The sequence below is a fragment of the Stegostoma tigrinum genome, chromosome 7 (genome assembly GCF_030684315.1).
Source record: "Stegostoma tigrinum isolate sSteTig4 chromosome 7, sSteTig4.hap1, whole genome shotgun sequence".
Lineage (NCBI taxonomy): Eukaryota > Metazoa > Chordata > Chondrichthyes > Orectolobiformes > Stegostomatidae > Stegostoma > Stegostoma tigrinum.
The window spans coordinates 98,239,555-98,251,774 of record NC_081360.1 but is presented as its reverse complement, the minus strand read 5'-3'; the positions used below and the strand labels follow the sequence as shown (position 1 = coordinate 98,251,774).

General features: G+C 49.6%; 1 protein-coding gene across 5 annotated transcripts in view; it reads left to right on the top strand.

Moving 5' to 3' along the window:
- The first annotated feature begins 4,444 nt into the window (after positions 1 to 4,444).
- Positions 4,445 to 12,220, top strand: part of LOC125454377 (IQ calmodulin-binding motif-containing protein 1-like) — a 65,050-nt gene continuing 57,274 nt past the window's right edge. The window contains exons 1-3 of one of the 5 annotated variants that reach the window (XM_059647546.1): positions 4,445 to 4,539; positions 4,721 to 4,872; positions 7,360 to 7,475. In XM_059647546.1, coding sequence (XP_059503529.1) covers positions 4,829 to 4,872; positions 7,360 to 7,475 — 160 coding nt within the window. In that variant the 5' untranslated portion in view covers positions 4,445 to 4,539; positions 4,721 to 4,828. Of the gene's footprint in view, positions 5,987 to 7,359; positions 7,476 to 12,220 lie in introns of all 5 variants that reach the window. The other 4 variants (XM_048535064.2, XM_048535065.2, XM_059647547.1 and 1 more) reach the window with 4 other exon arrangements.

Sequence of the window (12,220 nt, the reverse complement as noted above, 5' to 3'; positions counted from 1 at the left end):
ATCTTGTTTTTTGTTTCTGTAGTGTGTTTATTTTAACTGCTTGAGATGTCATTTCATTTCCCTATTCAAAACCACAATTTTCGTAAATCTTCTTTGTTAAACCCTGTCTTATGACCGTTTAGTATTCCCTCAGCACTACTTTAGCAGTATCACCCTTGATTAAATCTGAAAATCCCTAGACTGGAGTGTAAAACAGCAGTCTGTCTGATTCAGAAATAGAAGTACGACACACTGTCAACCCTTTCCCATTCTCAATTATTCCTAATGTGTTCTTTGGAGTTATTATGTTAACATTGGTCACATGAATACCGAGACTGCATTTCTACTGAGAAGGTGCAGAAGATTTATCACAGGGTAACTAAATACATTACAATTCTTTCAGGAACATTTGTATAGTCAGGGCTCAAGCAGATTAACTTTTCGACTAATTAAAGTACCGTAGTTATTCGAACTTCAATATAAAATTATCACATGACATTAAGTCCATCTGATGCTGTCACTTATAACGTTTGCCTGACCTTAGATACATTAACTATCTCAACAGTTTCAGCACTACCTAAATTTCAAGCTGCAGCATGCATGAGTCCTTGCCATGAGAAAAGTATTGCCTCATTCTGAGGGTCTACTGCAAAAACACAGATTACACATTTTATAAAGTTGTTTGAAATGAAGTATTGTAGTTTATATAGCTGGGATCAGGGTGGGGGAGGGGCATTACTCCAAATGGGAAATTAAAAATTGTGAATTGGATGAATAGCTGAGGAGGTCTAACAAGATCAAGGGATTGAACAGCTCTATGATACGAAGACAGGCTAAATAGTCTCCTCCAGTGCAATCTCAGTCAATGATTCCACAAACTTTAATAATTCTGTGGGAAATTAATCAACAATCACTTCAAACAGCTGATCTTTCCAATAATCACCCTTGGACCATAATATCTCATTGGGATTGCCAATTCTTGGAGAGCAAGTTGACACAACAAGGGATTTTCTGAAGAAAAGTCCAGACCCGAAACAGCAGCTTTCCTGTTCCTCTGATGCTGCCGAGCCTGCTGTGTTCACCCCACTCCACACCTTGTTACAGAGATAGTAGGAACTGCAGATGCTGGAGAATCTGAGTTAACAAGGTGTAGAACTGGATGAACACAACAGGCCAAGCAGCATCAGAGGAGCAGGAAAACTGATGTTTCGGGTCTAGATCCTTCATCAGAAATGGGGGAGCAGAAGGGGGGTTCTGAAATAAATAGGGAGAGAGGGGGAGGCGGATAGAAGATGGATAGAGAAGATAGGTGGAGAAGAGATACACCGGTCAAAGAGGCAGGAATGGAGCCGGTAAAGGTGAGTGTAGGTGGGGAGGTATTTAGATTTAGATTCCCCACAGTGTGGAAACAGGCCCTTCGGCCCAACAAGTCCGCACCGCCCCTTGAAACATCCCACCCAGACCCCTGTAACCCACACACCCCTGAACACCATGAGCAAATTAGCATGGCCAATCCACCTACCCTGCACATCTTTGGACTGTGGGAGGAAACTGGAGCACCTGGAGGAAACCTAGGTAGGGAGGAGATTGGTCAGAGCAGGGAAGACAGACAGGTCAAGGGGGCGGGTTGAGGCTAGTAGCTAGGAGATGGGGGTGTGGCCTGAGGTGAGAGGAAGGACAGGTTAGGGAGAGGGGGACAAGGTGGGCTGGTTTTGGGATGCGGTAGGGGAGGTGAGATTTTGAAGATTGTGAAGTCCACATTGATACCATTGGGCTGCAGGGTTCCCAAGTGGAATATGAGGTGCTGCTCCTGCAACCTTTGGGTGGTATCGTTGTGGCACTGCAGGAGGCCCAGGATGGACATGTTGTCTGAGAAATGGGAGGGAGAATTGACATGGTTCGTGACTGGGGGGGTGCAGTTGTTTAGTGCAAACTGAGCATAGGTGTTGTACAAAGCAGTCCCCAAGCCTCCACTTGGTTTCTCCGTTGGAAACCGATATCCATTTCAAGCCCACTGACTCCCACAGCTACCTAGAATACAACTCCTCCCACCCACCTTCCTGCAAAAATGACATCCCCTATTCCCAGTTCCTTCGCCTCCGCCGCATCTGCTCCCAGGATGAGGCATTCCACTCCCGAACATCTCAGATGGCCTCATTTTTCAAGAACCGCAACTTCACCCCCTCAACCATGTCTTCTGCATTTCCCGCAACACATCCCTCACACCCCCTCCCCGTAATAACAACCAAAACAGAAATCCCTCATCCTCACGTACCACCCCACGAACCTCCGGATCCAATGTATCATCCTCTGACTCTTCCATCATCTGCAATCCAACCCCACCACCAAAGACATTTTTCCCTCCTCACCCTTGTCTGCTTTCTGGAGGGACCACTCTCTCCAGGACTCCTTTGTCTGCTCCACACTCCCCTCCAGCCCCACCACATCCGACACTTTTCCATGCAACCGCAGCGAGTGCTACACCTGCCCCTACACCCGCATCCCTGGCCCAAGAAGACATTCCCCATCAAGCAGACGTTGACCTGCACATCTGCTAATGTGCTATACCGTATCCCCTGTACCTGTTGTGGCTACCTCTATATCGGAAAAACCAAGCGGAGGCTTGGGGACCACTTTGCAGATCATCTACGCTCAGTTCGCAATAAACAATTGCACCTCCCAGTTGTGAACCATTTCAATTCCCCCTTGCATTCCTCAGATGATACGTCCATCCTGGGCCTCCTGCAGTGCCATAACGATGCCACCCAAAGGTTGCAGAAACAGCAACTCATATTCAGCTTGGGAAACCTGCAGCCCAATGGTATCAATGTGGACTTCACAAGCTTCAAAATCTCCCCTTCCCCCACTGCATCCCAAAACGAGTCCAACCCGTCTCTGCCTCCCTAACCTGTTCTTCCTCTCACCCATCTCTTCCTCCCACCTCAAGCCGCACCTCCATTTCCTACCTACCTCCTCATCCCGCCTTCTTGACCTGTGTCTCCTCTCCATCTATCTTCTCCTTAATCCATCTTCTATCCGCCTCCCCCACTCCCTATTTATTTCAACACTGTCCACCTCCCCCTTTTCTGATGAAGGGTCTAGGCCCGAAACGTCAGCTTTTGTGCTCCTGAGATGCTGCTTGGCCTGCTGTGTTCATCCAGCTTCACACTTTGTTATCTTTAATTAATAGGGGCATTGTGTACAAGATGTGTGCCATGTTAACAGAAATCAAGTGACACATTATTCTTGTGCTCCTGAGATGCTGCTTGGCCTGCTGTGTTCATCCAGCTCCAGCTCCACTCCCGCACATCCCAGATGTCCAAGTTCTTTAAGGACATTCCACTCCCGCACATCCCAGATGTCCAAGTTCTTTAAGGACCGCAACTTTCCCCCCACGGTGATCGTGAACGCCCTTGACCGCGTCTCCCGTATTTCCCGCAACACATCCCTCACACCCCGCCCCCACCACAACCGCCCCAAGAGGATCCCCCTCGTTCTCACACACCACCCTACCAACCTCCGGATACAACGCATCATCCTCCGACACTTCCACCATTTACAATCCGACCCCACCACCCAAGACATTTTTCCATCCCCTCCCCTGTCTGCTTTCCGGAGAGATCACTCTCTCCGTGACTCCCTTGTTCGCTCCACACTGCCCTCCAACCCCACCACACCCGGCACCTTCCCCTGCAACCGCAGGAAATGCTACACTTGTCCCCACACCTCCTCCCTCACCCCTATCCCAGGCCCCAAGATGACATTCCACATTAAGCAGAGGTTCACCTGCACATCTGCCAATGTGGTATACTGCATCCACTGTACCCGGTGCGGCTTCCTCTACATTGGGGAAACCAAGCGGAGGCTTGGGGACCGCTTTGCAGAACACCTCCGCTCAGTTCGCAACAAACAACTGCACCTCCCAGTCGCAAACCATTTCCACTCCCCCTCCCATTCTCTTGATGACATGTCCATCATGGGCCTCCTGCACTGCCACAATGATGCCACCCGAAGGTTGCAGGAACAGCAACTCATATTCCGCCTGGGAACCCTGCAGCCCAATGGTATCAATGTGGACTTCACCAGTTTCAAAATCTCCCCTTCCCCCACTGCATCCCTAAGCCAGCCCAGTTCATCCCCTCCCCCCACTGCACCACACAACCAGCCCAGCTCTTCCCCCCCCACCCACTGCATCCCAAAACCAGTCCAACCTGTCTCTGCCTCCCTAACCGGTTCTTCCTCTCACCCATCCCTTCCTCCCACCCCAAGCCGCACCCCCATCTACCTACTAACCTCATCCCACCTCCTTGACCTGTCTGTCTTCCCCAGACTGACCTATCCCCTCCCTACCTCCCCACCTATACTCTCTCCACCTATCTTCTTTACTCTCCATCTTCGGTCCGCCTCCCCCTCTCTCCCTATTTATTCCAGTTCCCTCTCCCCATCCCCATCTCTGATGAAGGGTCTAGGCCCGAAACGTCAGCTTTTGTGCTCCTGAGATGCTGCTTGGCCTGCTGTGTTCATCCAGCCTCACATTTTATTATCTTCAAATTCTCCAGGGTCTGCAGTTCCCATTATCTCTGATACAAAATGATTTAAGACTACACTCCGCCGATTCGTCAGGAGCTCAGCTTTTGTTTCGAGAGGAGAGAGAGACACCGGCGTAATTTATCCTCCTTTAGCCCGCATTAAAGATAATATAATTTATGCTCTGCTTCTTTTCTTACACTTTTGGTTGTAGGTGCAGGAGAGGATGGTAAATGGTGTATCGAATGTACTGATGTGAAGCCGTGGTTTCTGGCGTTGCCTTGGAAACCGGGCGCAGGGAGGCTGTGGCCTGGAGAGGACGATGGACGGAGGGGATGAGCCGGTGGTCTGCGGCCTGGACTCTAGGTAGGAATCGAAGGGGGTTTCCTGAGGTTCTTCATCGCCGGAATGTTTTCCCCGAGAGCGGCCCTCCACCCCCGCAGTCTCAGATACTGACAGAAAACAATTCCCCTACTTTTTCCAAAGATTGAACACTTGCACTGATGGTGGACGCAGATTCAAGCCTCGGCTTTCAGATGACGGGAACCGGATAAGCTCCTGCTTGTGGAAGAAACCGGTTTGCGAGGCCAAGAAAATTGTGTGACTGGCCTGGCCAGCTTGTTCTATCTAAAGAGGTAGCATAGGTTTGATGGGCCGATTGGCCTTCCGCGCCATACTACATGAGAATTCGGTTTATTGACACGCCAACTCAAGTACAGGAGTACCGTGAAAAGTGTACAAATTCGACGTTCCTGGTGCCATCCTCGGCACAAAAGAACTTAAACATAAAATCTCACGTACAATGTAGGAAAATAAAGCAATAAATTACGAGTTCAACTTTACTATTCTTAGTATAAATTATATAAAAAGGGAATATTGTTTAAATTTCACGTTGTAATCTTTGTGTAACCATGGGCTGCAGTCATTCCACACGGGGCAGTCTCCACAAGGATACACATTTTCCCCCTGCACTGAGCTCACACACCCTACAGGGACGTGCTGACCCCCATACTGGGCTGAATTCCTCAATGCTAACCTGGGCTCGCCTGCCAGTTTACCAGTGAATGACATCTGTTCTGTAATTTTACGTTGCATATCCTCAGGATGCTTTGCCTTGAGTTGGAAGGTCTTATCTCCCATTCATGGCTTGATAGCACAAGCTGGAAAGGAGGGCTGGTATTGCTATGACCATTGTATGTACCAGGGAGCCAGTTACTTTCTCTTTCACAATATGCTTATTACAGTAATGTCCTGTGTTCGACAAACAACAATGCGACTGCAGATTATTTGAATGTTAAGTATTGGCCAAAACATTGGGAATAATTCCTCTACTCCTCTTTGATATGGTATTGTGAGACCTTTTACAACCAAGTGAGTGGACAAGTGATGCCTGAATTGAATGACTCATTCGGAATGCCTGTGAAGGTGCAGAACCTCCTCACTCCTGCATGGAACACTCAGCCTAGATGTTGTGCTCAAGGTTTGTAAGGAAAGCTTGAGCCTGTGACCTTCTGTTTCCGCTTTGATTGTCGGCATCATATCCTGCCTATTTTTTTTGTTATGAACAATCTCAACAATGAGATAAAAGTCAGTAAATTTTTTTGTCATGTTGATTGAGGAATTATTGTTAGCTAAGTTACTGGGAGAATCGCCCCTGCTTGTCTTTAAAGTAGTGTTTTAGGACATTTTCCTGAACAGGCGCATGATGTGTCACTGTAATATCTCAGCCAAAAATGGCCCCTTGTCATCGTGCTGTGGTTACTTACTACTGTTGACAATGTTTTATATGAATAAAGGGGATATAAGGAGTAACCTTTTTAATGCAGATGGTGGTCCATGTATGGATTGAGCTGCCAGAAGAAATGGTGGTGACTGGTAGAAATACAATTAAGAGACATCTGCATGGATACATGAACAGGAAGTGTGTAGAGTTATATGGCCCAAATGCTGGCAAATGGGATTATGTTAATTTAGAATGTGTGTCTGGAATGCACAAGTCAGAATGAAGTGTAGGTTTCCATGCTGTGAACTCTGTGACTCTGACTCATAGATTCCACCTTGAACTCAGTACTTTTTGATTCGGAGAAGATAATTTACATACTGAGCTAAAGGTAACAGCTAAAAGGGTTCCACCAAATTATCTGTGGCATAGCTGGCAGGACACATATAGAGTCATTTGCATACTCAAGACATTGAAAAAAGAGGAGCTCTGATTGGATGGTGCCTTTTGAGACTGGTGAACATTGCAAGGATTCATAGCCACAGACGTCCTGCAAAATATGAATTACCTGGGAAGTTGCTTTTTGCTTTAGATGGATCAATCAGTGATGCTTTCACATAAGTGGAGTGCTTGGAGAATGTTTAGTGGCATTCAATATCATACTGGATGTCAATTTAAAATGCATGATAGGTTCCTCTGACCCTGCAAATTCTTGCGGGCTCTTTATAGCTAACTTCATGAGCCAATAGCTGTCTCTGCTTCCACTAGCCTTATGAGGTATATAATCCTGGTCATCGTCACTTAATGTTTTTACATTTTAAAAAATCACTATTCATGCCCTCCTCCATCTCTTATCCAAAATATCAAATCTATGACCTTTACCAGAATATATTGCCTAAATTGACCACAGTCAATTCCAGGTGTTCTTCATGGAGTGTGTGAAATGTGTTTTTTGGTGAGAGTTCCACCTGGAGCCATCTTTCCTTGTAGTTCATGTGATGTGTAATGAACTTTTCAGTTCTTTGCAGACAGAATTGTTCTTTTAAATTGTGAGAATATTGCTATGCTGTGAACACTTGTATTGCATTTTGCATTGAACAAGGTATTTCTCCTATTTTGTATTAAATGAGCAGGCCTGTAGCCACGGATCATTTGGGTGAAGAAGTGAATTCCCAGATTTTTAACTTGGCAGCTGAAGTTGCAGAAAGCTCAAATGATAAGATTCCTATCCTCCTGCTAAAACTGAAAGGTAAGGAATTGTGTTAGATATGACAAAATTGGATACCCTCGACTTTCTTATGTAATTTACCCTTCAATTGCACTGTCCAAGAAGTGCTGCCACTAACCAGAGTAAGGTATAGATCAGAATCTTTCCATGCAGTATGTTATTCAAGTAAGGTAGCTTTCATTGACATGTGAATGCTAGTAGTAGATCCAGTCTTATCTATAATAAAAACCGAAAGAACTGCAGATGCTGTAAATCAGGAACAAAAACAGCAGGTCTGGCAGCAACTGAAGGAAAAAAACAGAGTTAATGTTTCTGGTCTGGTGACCCTTCCTCAAAACCCTTCTGTGGGCAATCTTACCTATGTTGTGAGATAGTGACAGACTCCAGGAGGACATATGCTGGTATAAAGCCTTGCATCCTTGGTAAATGACCAATGCTAAAGGAACAAAAATTTCTGATTACAAGAGGCCAGAGTTGAAAGAACAAAAATGAGAACTTTAAAAACTTCAAAACATCTAATTGGCTCCTGTTTTGCAGTTTTTAAAGTTCTCATTTTTGTTCTTTCAATTCTGACCTCTTGTAATCCTAAATTTTCACTTTACCATTGGTCATTATGCATGCTGAGGCACCAAGCTCTGAAACCCCCTTCACAAACTACCCCACTTTTTACCTCGTCCTCCTTTAAGACACTCCTTTTAATTTTACCTCTTCGATCAGAACCTTGTTGTCACACCTCCAACTGTCTGTTCAAGCTTCTCAAAGTGAATTTATTAAAAAATTCGACATCTGTAACATCTTAGTACATTGACACTGCTGTGTGAATGCAAGTTATTGATATATGTATGAAATGCAACTTAACACATTTACATACTGGATGTGAGTTTGCTCGCTGAGCTGGAAGATTCGTTTTCAGATGTTTCGTCACTTTTTTTATTTGAAAAAATATACTTTATTCATAAGATGTACAAAAAATAAAACATATTTATACACCTACCCAGTCATGCAAGCCGCTCCAGGTTACCCAGGGGGTACATACACCAACTAAAGGAAAAAAAAACAAAGAAGAAAAAAAACAAAGCAAATAAAATACCCCGGCAGTCGTCACCCCGCACAGTCCCAGTTGGCCCCCTGACCAGTTGGGAAGGCGCCAGCTGGGCCCAGTTACCAGATAGGGCCCTTTTTTCTATTCTGGACAAGGGGTTTCATACCGTGGTCTTTCCCCACCGCGCCTTGGTGGCGGCTGCCCCAAGCTTTAGTGCGTCCCTCAGCATGTAGTCCTGGACCTTGGAGTGCGCCAGTCTGCAACATTCAGTCGGGGTCCGTTCTTTCAGCTGGCAGACCAGCAAGTTGCGGCAGACCAAAGAGCGTCTTTCAGCGCATTGATGGTCCTCCAGGCGCAGTTGATGTCAGTCTCGGTGTGCGCCCCGGGAAACAGCCCATAGAGCACGGAGTCCCGCGTCACGGAGCTGCTCGGGACGAACCTCGACAAATACCACTGCATCCCTCTCCAGACCTCCTGCGCATAGGCACACTCCAGAAGGAGGTGATCGACAGTCTCGTCGCCCCCGCAGCCACCTCGAGGGCAGCGTGCGAAGGCGCAGAGATTCCGGGCATGCATAAAGGATCTCACTGGCAGAGCCCCTCTCACCGCCAACCAAGCAATGTCCTTGTGCTTGTTTGAAAGTTCTGGCGATGAGGCATTCTGCCAAACGACTTTGGCAGTCTGCGTGGGGAACCACACGACGGGATCCACCCTCTCCTTTTCCCGAAGGGTCTCGAGGATACTACGTGCTGACCACTGCCTGACGGCCTTGTGGTCAAAGGTGTTTCCTTTCAAAAATTTCTCCACAAAGGACAGGTGGTACGGAACGGTCCAACTACTTGGAGCGTTCTGCGACAAGGAGGCCAGGCCCATCCTTCGCAACACCGGGGACAAGTAGAACCTCAGTAAGTAGTGACACTTGGTGTTTGCAAACTGAGGATCTACGCCCAGCTTGATGCAGCCGCACACAAAGGTAGCCGTCAGGGTGAGGGTGGCATTCGGTATGCCCTTTCCCCCATTTTCCAGGTCTTTGTACATGGTGTCCCTGTGGACCCAGTCCATCCTCGACCCCCAAATGAAGTGGAAGATGGTCTGGGTGACCGCAGGGAATAGGCCAGGCCTGTGCCACATACAACAGTACTGAAAGCCCCCCGCACCTGACAACCAGGTTCTTACCCGCGATGGAGAGGGACTGGAGCGTCCACCTGCCCAGCTTCTGCTTCAGTTTGGTGATACGCTCCTCCCAAGTTTTAGTGCACGCCCCAGCTCCACCAAACCAAACACCCAGCACCTTCAGGTAGTCTGTCCTGAGCGGTCGTCCCAGTCCCCGAAGAACATGACCTCGTTCTTACCCCTGTTGACTTTGGCACCCGAGGCCAGTTCAAACTGGCCGCAGATGTCCAACAGCCTACTCGTTGACCGACGATCAGTGCAGAAGACGGCGACATTGTCCATGTACAGGGAGGTCTTGACCTGAAGGCCTCCGCTGCCTGGGATAGTCACGCCCTTCAGTCTCACGTCCTTCCTGATGGATGCGGCGAAGGGCTGCACACAGCACACGACCAAGGCGGGAGAGAGCGGGCAGCCCTGCCTGACTCCAGATCTGACGGGAAAACTGTCCGATTCCCACCCGTTGATTCCCACCCGTTGATCGAGACTGCACCAACGATGTTGGTGTAGAGCAGCCGGATCCAATTGCGGATGCCCTCCCCAAACCCCAATTTGGAGAGGACGTCCCTCATGTAAGCATGAGAGACCCTGTCGAAGGCCTTCTCCTGGTCCAGGCTGACGAGGCAGGTGTCCACCCGCCTGTCCTGTACGTAGGCGATCGTATCCCTGATGAGCGCGAGGCTCTCAGCGATCTTCCTGCCCGGCACAGCACAGGTTTGGTCAGGGTGAATCACCGACTCCAGGACAGACCTGACCCGGTTGGCTATGACCTTGGCCAGGATTTTGTAGTCCACGTTCAACAGTGAAATGGGACGCCAATTCTTAATTTCTTCCCTCTCCCCCTTCCTCTTGTAATTGAGGGTGATGATGCCCTTCCTCATGGACTTGCACATTTCCCCTGCCCGAAGCGCACTATCGTACACCTCCAGCAGGTCCTGGCCGACCAGGTCCCACAGAGCGGAATACAGCTTGACCAGTAAGCCGTCGCTCCCGGGAGTCCTATTCCTCTCCAAGGACTTGAGGGCTCTGGTCAGCTCGTCCAGGGATATCGGCCGGTCCAGCCACTCCCTCGTGCCGTCGTCTAAGACCTCCGTGATAGACGACAGGAACGACTCGGAGGCCGTGCTGTCCGTGGGCTTCGTGTCGTACAGTTCGGCATAGAAGGATCTGCTGATCCTCAAAATGTCGGGCCGAGACGACGTCACCGAGCCGTCGTCCTCCTTCAGCCGGCTAAGCACAGAGCTCTCTTTGTGCACCTTCTGAAAGAAGAAGCGCGAGCACATCTCATCCTGCTCCACGGAGCGGACCCTGGACCGGAAGATTATCCTGGAGGCCTCCGCGGCGAAGAGCGAGGCTTGCTGGCCCCTCACCTCGCGGAGGTCCTCCGTGACATCGACCCCCACCAACTGCAGAAGGAGCAGGTTCTGCACCCTTTTCTGGAGTTGTGACAGCTTTCCCCACCTCTCTCTCGCCTTCCGAACACCCTTGAGGACAAAGAACCTCTTGATGTTCTCCTTCACCGTCTCCCACCAGTCGCCCGGAGACTCAAAGAGGGGTTTCACGGTTCTCCAACCGGCGTACTCCCTCTTAAGCTCCTCGACGTTCTCTGGGGTCAACAGAGTCGTGTTGAGCTTCCACGTCCCCTTGCCGGCCAGCTGGTCGTCCTGTAAGTGACAGTCAGCTAGCAGGAGGCAGTAGTCAGAGAAGAACACCGGCTCGATGCCGGTGGACCTGACCGAGAACGCCCGTGACACAAACAGGAAGTCTATCCTTGAGCGAATAGACCCGTCTGGCCGCGACCAGGTGTACCTCCGCTGCGCTCCGTCCGCAGGAGTGCTGAAGATGTCGAGCAGCTTGGCGTCCTTCACCGTGCCCATCAGGAATCTGGACGTGACGTCCAGTTGACTCCCCCCACCCGCTGTCCCCACGCCGGATCTTCCATCTGCATTGATGATGCAGTTGAAGTCTCTGCCTAGGATGACCGGCCTGGACGTAGCCAGCAGGGGTGGAAGCTGCTGCAGGACGGCCAACCGCTCATTCCGTACCGCTGGGGCGGACACGTTGATCAGCCTCGGGGGAGTGTTCCTGTAGGTGACATCAGCCACTAGGAGGTGTCCACCCACCACCTCCTGAACTTGAGAGACGGTGAAGTCACACCCCCGCAGCAGAATAGCCAGGACCGAGGAGCAACAGTCGTTACCCCCCGACCAGATCAAAGGCCCACAGGTCCAGGCACCGGACCATTTCCCGTACCAGCTGAGGTGCGGTATCCTGCGCTCCTGCAGAAACAGGCGGTCCGCCCTGATGGTGGTCAGGTAGGCCAACGTGGATACACATCTCGCGGTTGACTTAACACTGCGCACATTAATGCTCGCAACTCGTACCCCATTGTGGGCAGTGACCGCAGTGACTTTCCCAAGTCCAAGGTCCAGCCCCTCCATCTGTCCCTTCATGCCCATTGCCCGGGCTTACTGCTGGACGCTCTCCTGGCTGAGGAAACCGTCCGTGCTGCCTTCCGGGTGGCATCCCCCCGTCGGGGGTACGGAGGCAGGAG